This window comes from Sebastes fasciatus, chromosome 14 (assembly GCF_043250625.1).
Source record: "Sebastes fasciatus isolate fSebFas1 chromosome 14, fSebFas1.pri, whole genome shotgun sequence".
Lineage (NCBI taxonomy): Eukaryota > Metazoa > Chordata > Actinopteri > Perciformes > Sebastidae > Sebastes > Sebastes fasciatus.
In genome coordinates, this window is record NC_133808.1 from 18,660,028 (window position 1) to 18,676,799 (window position 16,772).

At 42.0% G+C, this 16,772-nt stretch overlaps 3 protein-coding genes across 3 annotated transcripts; 2 read left to right on the forward strand and 1 right to left on the reverse strand.

Annotated features, from left to right (window-relative positions):
* The first annotated feature begins 591 nt into the window (after positions 1-591).
* Positions 592-3,800, forward strand: cytip (cytohesin 1 interacting protein). Its single transcript, XM_074659460.1, has 8 exons — positions 592-887; positions 1,227-1,276; positions 1,455-1,509; positions 1,636-1,738; positions 1,931-2,024; positions 2,136-2,202; positions 2,309-2,375; positions 2,563-3,800. The coding sequence occupies exons 1-8, from the start codon at positions 720-722 to the stop codon at positions 3,048-3,050; spliced, it is 1,092 nt and encodes a 363-aa protein (XP_074515561.1). The 5' UTR covers positions 592-719; the 3' UTR covers positions 3,051-3,800.
* Positions 3,801-6,185: 2,385 nt separating this feature from the next.
* ermn (ermin) lies at positions 6,186-7,374 on the forward strand. Its single transcript, XM_074659462.1, has 2 exons — positions 6,186-6,824; positions 6,920-7,374. Exons 1-2 carry the CDS (start codon positions 6,332-6,334, stop codon positions 7,285-7,287), a joined length of 861 nt encoding a protein of 286 aa, XP_074515563.1. The 5' UTR covers positions 6,186-6,331; the 3' UTR covers positions 7,288-7,374.
* A 655-nt stretch (positions 7,375-8,029) lies between these two features.
* galnt5 (polypeptide N-acetylgalactosaminyltransferase 5) lies at positions 8,030-16,101 on the reverse strand. Its single transcript, XM_074659461.1, has 10 exons — positions 14,681-16,101; positions 14,429-14,595; positions 12,813-12,932; positions 11,641-11,776; positions 11,404-11,523; positions 11,204-11,321; positions 10,593-10,922; positions 9,711-9,791; positions 9,138-9,290; positions 8,030-8,915 (listed from the first exon to the last, which is right to left on the reverse strand). Exons 1-10 carry the CDS (start codon positions 15,772-15,774, stop codon positions 8,778-8,780), a joined length of 2,457 nt encoding a protein of 818 aa, XP_074515562.1. The 5' UTR covers positions 15,775-16,101; the 3' UTR covers positions 8,030-8,777.
* Between the last annotated feature and the right edge of the window lie 671 nt (positions 16,102-16,772).

Sequence of the window (16,772 nt, forward strand, 5' to 3'; positions counted from 1 at the left end):
GTGAAAGGTGATATTCTTTTCCTGCAGATTAAACAGTGTACCTTTTGTAGGCGTGGGCGTGGTAGTGGGAGAAGGTTTGTGCACTGTGGTTCAGTTTTTTTTTTACCCCATCAGCCATTGTCTCCCTGACCGCCGGCCTGTGTGTGATTTCCCTTTTGAACCGACCGTGTCTGATGCCTTCGGCCCACTGACCCATGCCGTCTGTTTGGGGAGCGTGACACTGGCCCCGAGCTAAATCAGCCTTTTGTCTGTCTGTCCTCATAAGACAAGTCTCCCTGCCTGGCAGAACACAGGACTCGGGCTCAGACTGAAGCTAAGCCCATTGAGAAACTGAGAGTGAGAGAGGCTGGAAGCAGGTGGTAGTGGTGGTGGTGGAGGTGGCGTGAGGTGGCAGTTTCTCATGCATTACTGACTTCTGACAGACCAGAAATCAAATTGCTTAGACTGCAAAAAGGGAAAGGGACTGTTTGAAGGGAGAAGATTCTTCCTTTTCTTTTCAAAACAGCAAACCGTCCCTTCTCGAGAAAAAAGATCAAAAGTTAAAAGAGGTGAACAGGAAATTAGGTATGTGAGGCTGTGATGTGCAGATGCAGGTCTACCACATGACGTGGATTTCCGCTTGACACGCTCTGCACTTGGCTGCACAGTGGGGCAGGGCCACACAACCACTGAAGAGCTGCTGCAGCAGTACATGATGGTGCTTTGAGGACTACTCTACCATGCAGTCCACCATGAATTTCAATGGACTTCCACGCCAGGGCAGCCAAGAGAATTACATCCTGGATAATACTCTGAGGAAGAAATGCACCCTGTGGTACCGACGCTCGCTGAGGGGAAACAATGACCGACACCGGAACAACACAGGCTCCCTGCCCAGCGTGTGCAAGGTGAGACAATAAATCAAATGTCATATATTGCTGTAATATAAACACACACTTCTGCAAATCAAACATCACTAAACACTGACATATAATCTTGATTAGAGCTGAGATTGTATTGTTTTATAAATGGAAGCAGTTCACTGATTTACCACCAACTGTGTGGCAAAAGTACAGCAGCTCCCTGCAGCTGGCCAAAAGCCTTTTAATCTCTAGAGTTATTTAGCACCGTATAGGATCAACATGTTCTCACACTTAATGACCGTTTTAGTTCCCTGAAAGGTTTACAACTTGAATCTGTTATATTGTTTTAAAGAGGAACTCTGTATTTCTCTTTTTTTTTTGCAGCCCAAACTAACCCACTCCAACTCACTGGTTGATTACTCTGACCCACAAAGGTAAATATATCAAATCTCATGTGCAATTTATCATACAGTAGAAAATCTCACCTTTAACCTTGTTAAATGTAAAATTATATATGTTGCCTTTTTAAAAAAATTGAAATAGAGTTATATACATAAAGAGCAGTTTCTAAAATATAGATTTTCTCTTGTTTTGCATTTCTCTTTTGCACAGGACCACGATCATACTGGAAAAACAAGACAATGAAACATTTGGTTTTGAAATTCAGGTACATTAAGCAGCCTACATGTAGTTGTCATCCTTTTTAATCTCTTATTATACAGTATTTTTTATGCATACCCCATGTTTAATAAGAGGATCTTTTTATGGAAAAACAAACTTTCTCCTGTTGCAGACGTACGGCCTGCAGCTGAAGGACAGCTCTGCAGTGGAGATGTGCACGTTTGTGCGCAAAGTGCAGGAGGACAGCGCTGCCGAGGGTGCTGGCCTGACCACAGGTGAACCACCCACGCCCTCTATACGGGCCCTACGCCCTGCTTATACGCTTACAAAACCCTCAGACCTTTTTGCACTTTACTGATCTACATAGATTGACAAATATGTCACCATGTAAACGCCCACACACATGCACAAAGCCATGTTCTCGTAATTGATTAGTTCTTCTTTTTTTGCATCCTCATTTATAATAGGAGATGTTATCATCACTATAAACGGGGTCAGCATCGAAGGATCATCTCATCAGCACATACTAGATCTGATCAGAGAATCCACCAACAATCTGAAGTGAGTGACAAATTTATATAAATTGCTTGTGCATAAATCCACTGCACAGAAATAAAAACGGTGTGCTATCAGTGTTTTACTCTGTGTGATTGTATGTTGTTGTGTTTCCAGGATGGAGACTGTATGTGGGAACGTAGTGAAGCAGATCGAGCTAGAGAAGAGGATGAACCTGCTTAAGGTGAGTCTCATGTTTGTTGGTGACATACTGCAGCTCTTAATGAAAAAGCAAAACTGCTGAAATTATTTTACTGGAAGTAAAACCACGATGTTTTTTGCCCATACAGCAATCACTACGTGAGAAATTGGTGGAGCTGCAGGCCCTGACATTACAGGAAAAGCGTCTCATGCGAGGTGAGAGGGACGGTTCAGCTGTCAGACCACAGCACTTCCTTTCTCACGTCAACGCTCTGAAGCGACACTGTTTATGTGAATTCAAGTGTAAACTCCACATAAATTAGATGAAGGAGTTCCCCAGAGAAATGAGCTGCTGACGAACTTCCTGTTTCAGCTTTCGCTAACTTTGACTTTATGTTTTCAGGTAATTTGAACAACAGCAGCCTCCACCTCTCTCTGGACTCCTCAGCAAGTCTGAGCTCCCCCATAGGCCGCTGTGGCCGCCGTTTCTCTAGTGACAGCAGCTACAGGAGCGCGATGACAGACGACAGTGACCAAGCCAGCGTGTTTGACGACCTGTGCTCTCCCAGCCCGTGCAGTGCACCCAGCACCACAACAGACGACGACGACGGATGCTTCTTCCCCAAAGATTTCCCCTCACAGGACGGCTCCCGCAGGTTCTCCTCCAGCTCCAGCCGTCACCACAAATCCCTCAACCGCTGCAGCAGCTCCAGCTTGGCCGACAGCAGCAGCTCCCTCTCTCCTTCCTGGGAGGAAACGAGGATCACCTCCTTGTTTGGTACCCTGCCCCGTAAAAGCAGGAGAGCAAGTGTTCGCAAACACATCCTGAAGTTACTCCCTGGACTCCAGCGATCAGTTGAGGAGGAGGAGACGGGAGCAAATACTCAGTGACTTTACATGCATCCTTGTGTCTACTTTATACTAAGGGTTAACAAGGTTTCTCATGCTCTTGGTGCAGAAAGCAATATACACTGTAATGAAGTGTTTCCCCACTCTTCAAGTTGGGTTAACCCTTTAAAAATAAAGTGTTTTTGCCTTCATGGGAACACAGAGAGAACAGACATTTTGGCACTTAATGTCAAAGTTGACCCAAGAGGCTCCTGAGCCTTAAAGACTTGTGGTGACACAAAAAGCATTACGAAAGTATTTTTAAATGAATGTATGAATACAAGATTGTGATGTATATAGATGAGAGATTATGTATCCTACTAGCTTGAATAAAAAACTGCATTAATCAGAACAGTCTGAACTGCAGCAGCTGTCCTCATGTAGCACCTTGGATTTCAAACCAACCATTAATTTTTTTTCAGGTCGAGCAACATTTAAACAGTATACCTCTGTCACGTTCACGTTGAGTACCAAAACCAAAGCGCTCAGTATAGATGTCTGCTCAGCTCATAACAGGATGTGGGTACAACAGGTACAACTGAACTGTTTTCATTTCCAACATTATTTTCAAGCTGTGAACTACTGAAACTGTTTTTTGTAAATGTACTTAAATGTGACTGTTTCACTTTCAGTAGTGAAAAAAATACATTTTTACAGAATGGCATGATTTATTTTTTGGTATCAAATCAAGAAAATCTGTATGCAAAGGACTTTTAAAAAAAAAAAGATAATAAACTTATGAAGTCTTACAAACCCACCAGCGTTTTCTGTCAGATACCAGATAATAATGCCCTCTTGCATCACAGAGTGGGCTACATTGCAGATTTCTGTTGATGATGCAGGTATTACACAGAATTTACTCACACAGAAACAAATTATTCTGGGGTATGCACAACAGTTTGTCTATAACACCTGAGAATAGAAACCTCACACACTTCCTGTTATAAGTCTCACTTCTTTGGTTTCCTGCTGCTACTGCTGCTAAAGAGAGAGACTTGATGATTACTATTCACAAAAAGGACGACACACTTTGTTTTGAAGCAGCAAAACCAAGAGAGAGATCATTTAAAATATCACCACTTCTTTTTCAGTTTTTTTTCCGTTTGTTTTATGAAGCAGAAAATTAAATGGTTCAATGGGCTCATAAATGCGTCTTATAAAAAAAAGATTAATTATGAAAAGTTGTGTTGCATGCAGACAGTGTCTGAAAAAGTATTCCCATCCCTACGTACAAAAGTAAAAGTAGTAGCTCTGCAGTAAAATGTTCCCTATGACTGATTATCATTTATGACATTATTAGATTGTGCATCAGTGTGTAAGCAGCTTTTTACTAGTGTAGCTTGTTGAGGTGGATCTATCTTTAACTACTGTATACACAGTCAGTCCTAGTGGTGGTCGGGCCCCTCCAAAGGGTCACAAGATAAGATAAATCTGAGGGGTCGTGATAGAAGGGAGACGAATAAATTTGTATTCTTTTTTTTTTTTTTTCCTTTCTCTAATCTTTGCTTTCGTTTGAAATACTGGAGAGTTTTTCCTCTTTGTACCGCGAACAGTGCTGATGTTGTGTGTTGAACATACCCTTATATCAACGTTTCAGGTGCCTTACTTAAAGCTGCAGTGGGTAGAAATGGAGCAAATATGATAAAAAAAAGTTATTTCTATAAAACAGTCACTATATCCTGACAGTAGTGCACGAGACAGGTAATCTGAAAACAAATCATGTGCCTCTGTGTCTGCCGGTGCTCGAAATAGCATCTGCATGATATTCATAGACCGGAGGAAAACAACCAATCAGAGCTAAGCTGGACTCTGCTGTCCAGCTTCCGTCTCTGAGCAGCTGTCAATCACTCGCAAACTCCGATCAAACGGTCAAACTAGGCAGCGCTGATCAAATATGAATCGATATTCTGTTACTATAATGCCTATATCTGCCTCAAATGTTTTCAGAAACATCTTGTAGTGTACTGTTTAGCTGTAAAATGAGAAAGTTTGTGACCCAGCAGCCATGTTGAGAACAGTTGAGGAAATACCAAGCACCGCCCACCAGCAGGAGCACAGCCAATAGGAACGCTCTCTCTCTGAAATGACCTGTGATTGGCCAAAGTCTCCCGTCACAGGCTAGATTTTTTAAAGCCTGAAAACAGAGCCATGATGAGGTGCAGAAGTCTAGTTTTCTCTCAGAACACTTGAATTACAATATACTGAAAGGTTATTATGGAATTTTTGCCCAATGATGCCAAAAATATACTGCCTACTGAAGCTTTAAAGGTACAGTGTGCAGGATTTGGCGGCATCTAGTGGTGTGGTTGCAGATTGCAACTAACTGAGTACCCCTCTGCTCACTCTTCCCTTTCCAAGACTACGGTAACGTGAGCCGCCGAGTGCAAAACTGTGGTAACGCCGGTCGCTTCGCCATCCTTACCATAATAACACTACTTTAGGAGCAACGGAAGTCAGACGCCGGCTGGCGGTACCACGGTTTTGTACTCTGTGGCTTACGTAACTGCAGTTTTACAAGCATGTCGGAGAACTACGGGGGCCTTAAGGTAACGTAAAAACGTGAAAGGCTCTCTGTAGAGCCAGTGTTTGGTTTGTCTGTTCTGTGCTACTGTAGAAACATGACGGAGTAACATGGCGGACTCCGCGAATAGGACCCGCTCCCTATGTAGATATGAAGGACTCATTCTAAGCTAACGAAAACACAACGATTCTTAGTTTCAGGTGATTATACACTAATGAAAACATAGTTATGAATATTATATTCCATTTCTGCTAATAGATCCCCCGAAATGTTACACACTGTTCCTTTAAGATGCAATGGTATTTATTTGTCCTTTGAACTCAAAGCCTTAACAGGGCTTAGCTTAATCATCATGTGTACAACAACTGTAGAAAGAAAACCTAAAGGAGAATGTTAATCCAGACTCAAAATGTTAGAGTAGTTGAAGGTGGTCACCCAGCAGAGATTATCACAGAATGAGTACAATCACTTCATCTGCAGATGCCAGAGTCACAAAGAGTCTTTGTTGGGGCCAAAACAAACCCCCTGTTATTCAGTGATTCAACATGCACACAGAATGACATGGTACTAGCACTAGAGAGCTCACTGGAGAGCTTGACCTGGCACCGCTGACTGAGCTGCAGGATGGATCTTTGACGATGTGGGATAAGAAGTATTTTGGTACGCTGGAGCAGACGATGTGACGATGAGAAGTCTGAGGTTGCTTTAATTTTGAAAACAACTAAGAGCATTGAAGCTGGACTATTGAAAGAAAAACAGTCAGATGGAGATGGAGACGAGCACGATGCCTCCAAAGGCCCCGCGGGGCTCAGTAGAAGAAGAAGATGAACTGGCCTCCCAGGTACTGGAGATCATCGGTGGGATCACTCTCGCGGCCCTCCAGAGCCTGGAGGAGCCTGGGGAAAGAGATGTTTGGTTGATGGAGGAGGGAGACGACTCCGTGTTCTACAGTGACGAGGACATAACAGCAAACACATCTCGTGGTTTTGGTGCCAACGAGTGCGAGCACCTAGTGGATGATCCAGGGGAAGAATCCATTATTGACGAAGAAATTGCAGAGTTGGAGAAGGACGTGACTCAGCAGGTCATTCTGACTGAACGAGAAGAGGAACGACAAAAGCTCCTGACACCAAAAACTGAACCTATGGATCAGTCAGATCCAGGAGCACAGTCCGATCTAACTCCAGAGAAGTCAGTGAGCACCTGTGGAGAGTCTCTAAACATGCAAAAGCAGCAAAATACATCAGCAGAAAAAGGTAAGAGGAATTTATTATTATTATTGTGCAGTAAAATAGATTGAGTGTGTTTGTGTTTACAGAATGCAAATCAGATTTTTTCGTTTCCTTTCCAGCAAATCTACCAGTTGAGAAAGAAGAAGTGATACCAAACCTTGGACCCTTTAATAAAGAGGCTCATACGAGGCTGAATGGTGAGGCAGACGTCTCGGAGCGGAACTCTAGTGCTGAACTCCAGATATCACGCGACAGGTGGCAGCATCAGGTGGAGCCACAGCAGGACATCCATCAAATCCCCAGACCAGGCTACTCCACTCTGCCTCTGCCCAAGAAATCCTGTGACGGTGACGGTGCCGCCGGACAGCAGGAATCCTTCAACCACCTCTCCTCCTCCAAATACAGCACCGTGTCCTACCGCAAGATCCGCAGAGGCAACACCCGCCAGAAGATAGACGACTTTGAGTACATGATCATGAAGTTGTAAGATGGTTTTGATCAATTTAAAGGAACAGTGTGTAACATTTAGGGGGGATCTATTGGCAGAAATGGTATATAATATTAATAAGTATGTTTTCTTTAGTGTATAATCAGCTGAAAATAAGAATCGTTGTGTTTTTGTTAGATTAGAACGAACCGTTTATATCTACATAGGGAGCCGGTCCTCTTCACGAAGTTTTCACGTCGGCCACCGTAGTTCTCCTACATGCTTGGAACATGAGAAATTTCAGTTGGTTGCAATCTGCAACCTCACCGCTAGATGTCGCCAAATCTTTACACACTGCTCCTTTAAACTGCAGGACGTGATCCATAACAAAACTGATTGCACATCTGTGGTACACGATTTACATATTTATGTGTTCTAAAATGTACATAGTAATGAAAATCTCTGACGTAACTCACCAGGTCACACAAGATGATCCAAATGAAGAGTACTATTTATATCTGTGGTGTAGTATCTGATTATCATATCACATATCTAAGATTGTACTTTATGTTTTTCATTTTGATGGTTTCGGGATGAAAACATCTTGTTATGTAAAGCAGGTATTTGAGCAGCAGATTACATAAATAAGACGCTCAGGGCTTTATAATCCTACTGGCTATAATAACTAAGATGTTGTTTGGTATTAGAGATTCAGTATCTTAACCTATATTTATGAGTGATTAACTAAACATACATACTTAAATGTCCTAATGGGATAAAAATAATAAAGAGATACGTGCTATTAAATCTTTATCTCCATCATTTTATTTTAGTGTCTTAAGCAAATGCATTTCAATCAGTGTGTGTTAAAGGGTTGGATCACAGGCCATAAAAACATGAAATCACAGCACAGCTTTATTACATGTTTTGAACCAACACTTCCCTCTAGTGACGAGAAGACATTCATACAAAAAGGGACAGTTTTCACAACAAAACCTACACCTAAATAATGCTTAAAAACCATAGACGCAGCTACACCCATGTGCCTCATCAAACATAAAAGTACATAGTTTAGATAACATGATGTCTCACCAAAAGTGTTTAATACAAATGTATACATTCTACATTACATGCAATTAAGCTCATTATTTCAGTCCCAGCAGAGCAAACACAAAAAAGAAAATCACTTCTTAAATGTTATATCAAAGAGGCACTGTTTATCTTTGGCAGTGAGATGATATGTTGTGCTCAATATGGAGTGTTCTTCACACAGACATTCGCTGCTTGAATCCCTTTAAACAATCGCCGTCCGGTCCAAATCTTCCTAAACAGGAGAGGAGATGCTCTCCTTCCTCTGGCACAGGTGAGGTCCAGTCCACGTCCGATATAATAAAGAGGGAATTAGAAACATTGCACATCCCCAAACCCTCTGCTTTACACCACCACACCCGTTGCTGCCACCTCCTCTGGACAGACGTGTGTGTTGAGTCTGGACCATAGCCCGGCCACTGAAGGTCTCTATAGTGCACGTTTGACACGTTTCAGTCTCGTCACACAGTGTAGTAGTTTGTGAACTGCCACTTTTGGAAGGCGTTCCTGCTCTCGCATGGGTTTAGGAGAAGCTTGTCACCCTCAGGCCCCGCCTCCAGGCACATGTGGTAAACAAAATCTGCCATGAGGTGCTCCGCCTTCACAAAGACAAAACAGGAAACGAGATTAACAGCAATGACGCCCGGCCCTACTTTAGCCTCTTAACACCCTTTGATTCTACTACACTAACTTCCAACTGACAGCAGGCCAGTCCTGTTTCTTTGAAACACAGAGAGTAAGAATTTCTAAAATGACAGAGTTGACAAAGGAAAGAAAAACAAAAAGACAGTAGACAAAACAAACGGCACACCCTAACCTACCAGAGCGGAGTTGGGTGATTTGTGGATCCAGCGATGTTCAGGCTTGGCGTTGTCACATGATTGTAAAGTGAAGGCGCTGCCCTTGCCGTGGGGAATGACGCATAGATCTTGCTGGCGAACGTGTCTCATCCAGGTGTAATTAAAGTGCTGACTCTGAATACCAGAGAGAGAGAGAGAGAGGGAGAGGGAGAGGGAGAGAGAGAGAGAGAGAGAGAGAGAGAGAGAGAGAGAGGGGGAGAGAGAGGGAGAGAGAGAGACAGAGAGAGAGAAGGATGTAATTACACCCCATGAAAACTGACAGATTTTGAGGGATGGCTTCTCTGAATCCAAAAAGGCCACATTTAGAAAGGCTTGGTCTTGTCTTGGACTCCACCCTTGTTTCTTTTGGGTCCTGTTTTGAACTCTGATTGCATTTGTCCTGATCTATTCCTGGATATTTTTGTTATTCTCCCCATAATTGCCACAGCCCTGAGGCCAAAATTGCACAATATCCGCATATTTGCCTCTGAAAACACTAAACATCTGCATTCTTTTGCAGTCAAATAATCTGTGATATAAATCAAAGACACATACCTGCTGGTTGAGATCACATGTCTCAAACAAAAGAGAGCCCTTCTGCTGAGAGAGGCATTTCCTTAAGCCGCGATTAAAGATCTATGAGGAAAAATGAGAAGACAACAACTTTACGGAATGGAACAAACATTTGTTGACATGCATCTGTTTAGAGTTACGTGTGACAATGGGCTTTGTTGCTGTTCTCATTTCCTTCAATGAATCCTCACAGAAAGCTTTAATAGATATCTATTCTTTGTTCCAAAGGAGCACAATCACAGTCTCTGTTTGGGTTCCCAGCAGAGATAACAATAGCTGGATGGAGGGAGAGCAGAACAAGCTTTCATTTTTAAGAAATCTTTTAAGGCCCTGACACACCAAGCCGACGGTCGGACAGTTTGGGAATCGGTGAGCGTCTGTTGGCCTGGTTTTTGCGGTCGACTCTAGTCTGCCCGTGTCAGACGCTTTTTGGCCGATTGAGCATGTTGAATCGCTGGCGGAGCCCGTCGGTGAGAGAAATCACTCCGATTGGCTGTTCAGCTTAAACGAATCAGTTCACGAGGAGAGGAATGGAAGTGAGGAAAACAAGTAAAGAGGAAAAACACAGAAGGCTCTTTTCATTTTTCATCTTCATCTCATCTGAACATTCCAATACACTGATATTTTCACAACGACACGGCCGTCTGGAATGAAGCTAAGTGGTGGTTGAGAGTGGTTTGAAAATAGTCGGCAAACGTCGCTTTGTTTCATGTACGTCGGCTGTAGCCTTTGCAGTGTGTTCAAGTAATACTTGTAATACTTGTCAGCCAAGGCAATGGCGACATGATGCGACGCTGGGTGTGTCTTGGTGTGTCTGGGCCTTTAGGGAAATGTAAACAAAGTGTATTTATCTACAGTACATACCAGGCCCTCGGCTTTGACTAAAGGAGCGTTTAGATCTGGATACACGTTATCCAGGTACCACTTGAAGCTCGTGCATTTGAGCCTCTTCCTCAGCTCAATCTGCTCGGTGAGGTCGCCGATGTCGGTGTTCTTTTTATCCAGCAGGTGGTGGTAGCCGTGGCCGTAGAAAATGTCCTTGTACTCATCCAGCCAGACCTCCGCCACCCTCGCCAGGTTACGCTCCACCGTCTTCTGCCTGTCTTTGGGGAACTTGTACGGATTCTGTCCTCGGAAGATGTGTCCCACTCGAGAGCACGGGATGATCTCGATCTCCCCTCCGCACATCCAGATCTGTTCAAATGGCAACACGTAGGATAACGAGTCATATGCGAGGAGTTCTTGGGAGTTCCTAAACACCCGTGGCTAATAGAACTCAACAGTGACGTTCCAGAAGTGAAAATCCCATTCATAAACTGAATCGCGGATCATCTCGTAGATGGTTGACTTGGTTCCATGCTTAAAACTCTGTGTATAAGGATTTTCTGAAACGTCACTGGAGTGAATGAATGAATGAGGAAATTCAATTCACTGTTGAGCTCTATACTCTTGTATGAATTAGATGAGGGATATACCTTAAATGAAATCTCCATGTTCTCCCCACCCCACACATCCAGGCCTGGATCATAGGCACCGAGCTCATAGAAGTATTTTTTGTCTATGGAGAAAAGGCCTCCAGCCATAACTGGACATCTGTAAGATAATAATAAATAAATAAATAAATAAAAACGCAGTAGAAATAATAATAAAACATGAAAATGGACTGTTTAGGTACCTGATGGGATCTGAGACGGTCATGTTATTCTTCTTAATGTACTCGTCTGATAATGATTTCCAGCTAAACAACAAAGGCCACTTGAAAATGCCTTTTTGGAAGTTGTCAACCAGCATATAACTGAGGAGAGAGAGAGAGACAGAAACGTCAAAAATGACATTTCCTTCTGCATAACTTTCGAAAACTTGATCACATTACATGTTTGGCTGCTTGACAAATATGCCAGTAATGCGTCACCTCATGTCCTTATCACTGACGACCTCAATAACAGGACAGGGAACCTTCTTGCGATCCAGATAGACTCTCTCCAGCAGCGGCTCCAGCCAGCCCACGTTGCATTCGATGTGGGAGTCGAGAAATGTGAGAACCTCACCTGCGGTACGTTAAAGGAAAGCAAACATCCTGCTGTAGTTAAACAAATAACCACATGTGCATTTCAGCAGTGCAACCCTTACGACACGTATCAGAGTTCATTGAAAGGCAGTTGTTTGTTTAAGTATATAAAAAGAAAATAGTATATGGCAAATACAAAAGAGAGCAGGTGCAAGTTTATAATGTGCAGTGCAACTCAGTGTGACTTTTATTCTATATATGAACTGTCATATTTTCTATTTCATGCACTCATCTTTGCAAGATACGGTGACTGAGTCACAGACTTTCTGTTCTCTTCATCTATTTAAAATGCATTTGCCTGTGTCAATCTCGGGTTTCAGAAACAGTGAAGACTAAACCTTAGGCAACTACCCATTATTCAGTAAATAGAAAGATTACTCTTAATGTGTGGGCATTTTATACTTCCCTTAAGAGAACATGTTGTAACTTTACAGCAAACGGATGTTCACCTGAAAACGCTGCTCTTTTGTCATTACATTATTTAAAGCCCACAATATCTTTTTCTCTCATTTATCAGTATCATAAACCTTCAACCTAGTTTTAGTTATTTACAATAGTGTTAAAAGGGCATTTGCAATTTCAGACTTGAACTTTGTTTACATGCTTCTTCTTATCTGATCAGCTCAGTGCTAGAGATGGAAAAAAAAAAAGCACGGCCAACACAAGTGTGACATTTGCGATTACAAAGTCTGACCACATGATTTCACACATTCATGTGAGTTCTGTTACTAATCTTTCTTTTACGTGGGTTATATCCCCTCATCCATGCCGCCATCACCTTTTTACATATTATATATACAAACCATACATTAAAAGACATTTATGACAATTCTTTTTAAAGAGGACCTATTATGCTTTTGTGCTTTTTCCCTTTCCTTTGTATTGCTGTCGTTTTTTTGTTTTTTGTTTTGTTTTTAACATTAAAGCGTGTAAACATGTTCTAGTTGAAACCCAAAATACAAGTATACACCTGAAAATAGGCATAACAGGTCCTCTTTAATCACAGCAGTGGTTACCTTTGGCTACAGCAGCTCCAGCCAGCCTGGCCCTGATCAGGCCTTCCCGCTCCTTCAGACGAATGATTCGCACTTTGGGAAACTGGGACATGTATTTATCTAGCGGTTCCTTTAGATTGGCTGCCGGAAAAAAATATTACATGTGATTTTACAACACTGACAGCAGACAAAAGTGCACATAGCAGCTTGAAAAGATGACATACAGCACTTAAAAATGTTAAATTCTAATTAGAACCACTGAGGTTAAAACGTATATTGACATATTAACTGATATACTTTATACTGAAGTGTTAGATACATATTACTAAAAAGCTCCAATTATAACCATGTGCGTTAAATAGAGAATGACTCATAAACTAGCTCCTGATGATATCAGCTTATGAACGATTCATGAGTATTGGCACATAAGTCGGATTATAAGTAACAACAAATTGCAGTAGAGAAATTACAAATATTTGTTTACAGTAATTTAGAAACACCATTAAATGGTTTGTCCAGCAGAGATTACTGTGTAAGTTTATCATCAACTGTAAAATGTCTTGCTCCATACATATCTTTGTCAATACTTGTTTTCTTTAATAACCACATATTTGGGATAGTTCTCAAAAATATGTTTATATTTAATCAAAATTTAAATCACGTCACACAACTCTTCTCCAATTCCCCAACACGCGATGTTGTGCGATGTTTTTTAATTTTGGTGGACTTCCATTGAAGCTCACAATGGTCTGCAGCTCGCTGTGTGTGTTCTCAAAATAAGAAATGTATGTATTTGTGTTACCTTTTTAAAGATTATAACATTTGATGTATTGTTATAATATTTTTTTTTACTCTCAAATATTGGTATTGTCTTTGGCCTAAAAAAAATCCAGTTTCGGCCAGGCTCCATCGTTAAAAAAGACTTGACCCTTAATAAATCCATATAAGAAATAAACATAAAACATGATAGAAGTGTCAAAGATAGGTCTGGGCGATATGGCCAAAATGTTCTATCATGACACAGGTCATCTCATATCTCGATAACGATGCATGCTTTCTGGTAATTCAATAAATAAATAATCTATATGAAATGACCACATGGTAAAGCCTATGTTTGTATACTCCTGTGTGAATTAAATACTTGACAAATGACACATACTGAGTATTTTCTCATTTTAAGAAGAGTAAAAATAAATAAATATAGGCCTAACCTATATCACGATGGAAACGATATAGAATAGATAGACGATATGTATCATCACATTGCCAAGCCCTCGTCAAAAGAGGGGTGCATTAATCAAAGTATGATAAAGCAATTAAACAAAGGCATCAACATTTTCATGGAAAGACGTACAGTCAGAGAATATCTTGGAGATGCAGCTGCAAAAAAAATCGATATAATCTAATTATTAGACAAACTATAACTGTTACTGTATATATTAGTTTATTATCTCTTTATAACATACTGTGCTCTGCCTGAAGGAATAATCTACCTCTAATAATAAAACCCTGGTGCTCAGTGTTGTCCTTTGCAGTTTTCTGGTGCTTAAGTTGCTGCAGTTGTCTATTTTTGTCGCCCCGTGGAGACCCATTCAAGGTAACATGCTCTACCCTTGAAGCATTCGGGACACTATTACCTTTGGTGCTGAAATCATCCACCAGAATGATCTCTTTGAGGAGGTGTGGTGGAGATCTGTTGAGCACACTGTGCACAGAGCGCAGGAGCGTGGACCACACTTCATCCACGAAACAGAAAATCACACTGGTGGTAGGCAAGTCATCGTGGACCAGCTCCTGTGCACACCTGGAAAAAAACACAGCAAAAAAAACAATTCAGCTTCACACAGTCACAGCACTTTGAGAGGTGAAATGTGCAGACGAAGACTCACGCGTCAGGCCTGGTGTCTGGGACGGCACGGTCCACTGGGATCTTGTCGCTCAGGTAGACATTAAAATACCCTTCATCCCATCTCTTCTTCACCTCTGCGTCTTCGTTACTGGCGGCCAGTGCTGCCTGACCAAACTGGCCCACCGCGTTGACATCTCTGGGAGCGTTAGTCACATCCAGAGAAAGCACTTTGTGGACACCTGGTTTTCTGACAGCGGTGGCATTACTCTTAGAGTCCTCTACTGCCTGGAGCTTGATTGTAGGTTTCGGGGTTTCCTTCACTGCCTTCAGGTCACTCTTGGCGATCGTCTTAACGTGTTTCTCCTCTTCTTTATGATCTACCTCCTTTCCTTTTACATCCTTGTGTGGGGGGTTTGTTGTTTTAACAGGGTGTGTCTCCTCAGCCTTAGGCTGACTCCCTTTTGCTCCACTCTTAGACTCATCCTTGACTTTTTTATCTGTCTTTGAATCAATTTTGTCCTGAACGTTTTGTACAACATCTCCAGATTTAATGAGTCCCTTCTTTGAGGTTGGCAGCGGAGCATGTTTGTTTTTCTGAACAACTTGGGTTATATTAGCTACAGGTACTTTAACAGGTACTCTACTTTTCTCTACTTTCTGATCCAAGTTTACTGCTTCCTTTTTTGCAGGAACATCCTGCTTTGATGTGACCTTTTGTACTCCTTCTTTATGTTCAGGAACAACATATTTGGGATGGTCAGTTTTGGGCAGATTCATCTTTTTATTCTCCAACATGTGCTCCTGTTTCTTGCCCCCCTGTCTGTACACCTGGGCTAGTTTGACACTGCTTGAACTGAGTGCTGCTTCTTTCCCAGCATGTGTAAAAGCAGCAAAGTCCACCCTCTGAACTGGGTGTTTGAACCCTCTATTCTTCTTCATCACCTGTGTCACCCTGGCCTGCTGCTTGAAGATCTCCCTCTCTTTGACCACTCTCTCCTTCAGCAGCTGACTGTTCACGTCGTTTATTGACAGGCGGAGAGCTGCCATGTCAAACAGCAGCCAGATGACAGAGGCGATGAACACAAAGGCGAGTACCCTCCCACTGCCCCTCAAGTATCTCCTAATCTTCATCATCCTTTAAGAAGGAAATCCACGTGGAAGTACAGTCAAAGTGTCACTCTGAGTTGTAGGCAAAGTTGTCCTTTCTTTGGAGAAGTTAGCTGCCTGCGTGGCATGCTAGAAACATCACAAGTAGTCTTGTGTTGTCATTATTGACACATAAAGAGCAGCACAAAGATACAATGTAAAGTTATCTCATACCGTGTCGCTGCGGTCGCCTCCGACATTGTGTGTTTGTTCCTATAAAACTTCCACGTAACTAAAAGAAACTGAGCTAAAGTTTTGTTGGCTGTGACACAGTTGTTGTATGAAGACGTAGCGACCAACTTCCACTGTGTCAGTGAGCTGTGATTGGTTAGATTTGGCAGGAAAGTGTCGGCCGAGAGAGGAGCTAACAAAGTTGGCGGGAGATAGATAGGACGATACCGGAAGTGTAGGTTTAGCCTTCAAAATAAAAGCGTTCAACGTCCAGTCGGAAACTGTTTCCTAAAAAGTGATGAACACGACTGGGACATGCCTGTTAGTGATGGGAATTACGGCTCTTTTTAGTGAGCCACATCATTTGGCTCAGCTCACCAAGAAGAGCCGGCTCTTTCGGCTCCCAAACGGCTCTTCGTTTTAACACTTCTGCCAAATTTAGCGCTGTTTTGACCTATGATTAGTATGTGTGCACATATATCACTTAAATTATTCAATATAATTATACTTAACCTTATACTTTCCAGAATATCATAACTTTACATGCTGCTTCATTTCCGACTGTCACTCATCTTGTCTGCTATTCTCTAGACTCTAAAAAGTGATGAACACCACTGGGTCATGCCTGTTGTCCCATCCCCCCAAAAATATACATTTTAGCTAATTTTCCAACATCACTTTGGGGTAAATTTTACTTCAATAATTTCATAAGTCACAAACCATGGCAACAAACCACACTCTGTTACCGGAAGTGATTTCTTAACTCGGCAATTGCTTCACCAAAGATACTCATGTTTACGTTGGCCACGAGCCAA

Bases quoted from the DNA above. Each gene is read 5' to 3' on its own strand.
- cytip (XM_074659460.1), top strand. From the start codon at position 720: ATGCAGTCCACCATGAATTTCAATGGACTTCCACGCCAGGGCAGCCAA. The intron at 2,025-2,135 runs GTGAGTGACAAA...TTGTGTTTCCAG, and splicing joins GAATCCACCAACAATCTGAA to GATGGAGACTGTATGTGGGA. The intron at 2,376-2,562 runs GTGAGAGGGACG...TTATGTTTTCAG, and splicing joins GGAAAAGCGTCTCATGCGAG to GTAATTTGAACAACAGCAGC.
- ermn (XM_074659462.1), top strand. From the start codon at position 6,332: ATGGAGATGGAGACGAGCACGATGCCTCCAAAGGCCCCGCGGGGCTCA. The intron at 6,825-6,919 runs GTAAGAGGAATT...TTTCCTTTCCAG, and splicing joins AAATACATCAGCAGAAAAAG to CAAATCTACCAGTTGAGAAA.
- galnt5 (XM_074659461.1), bottom strand. From the start codon at position 15,774: ATGATGAAGATTAGGAGATACTTGAGGGGCAGTGGGAGGGTACTCGCC. The intron at 14,596-14,680 runs GTGAGTCTTCGT...GTTTTTTTCCAG, and splicing joins CCAGACACCAGGCCTGACGC to GTGTGCACAGGAGCTGGTCC. The intron at 12,933-14,428 runs GTAATAGTGTCC...TTTTTCCGGCAG, and splicing joins GGATGATTTCAGCACCAAAG to CCAATCTAAAGGAACCGCTA.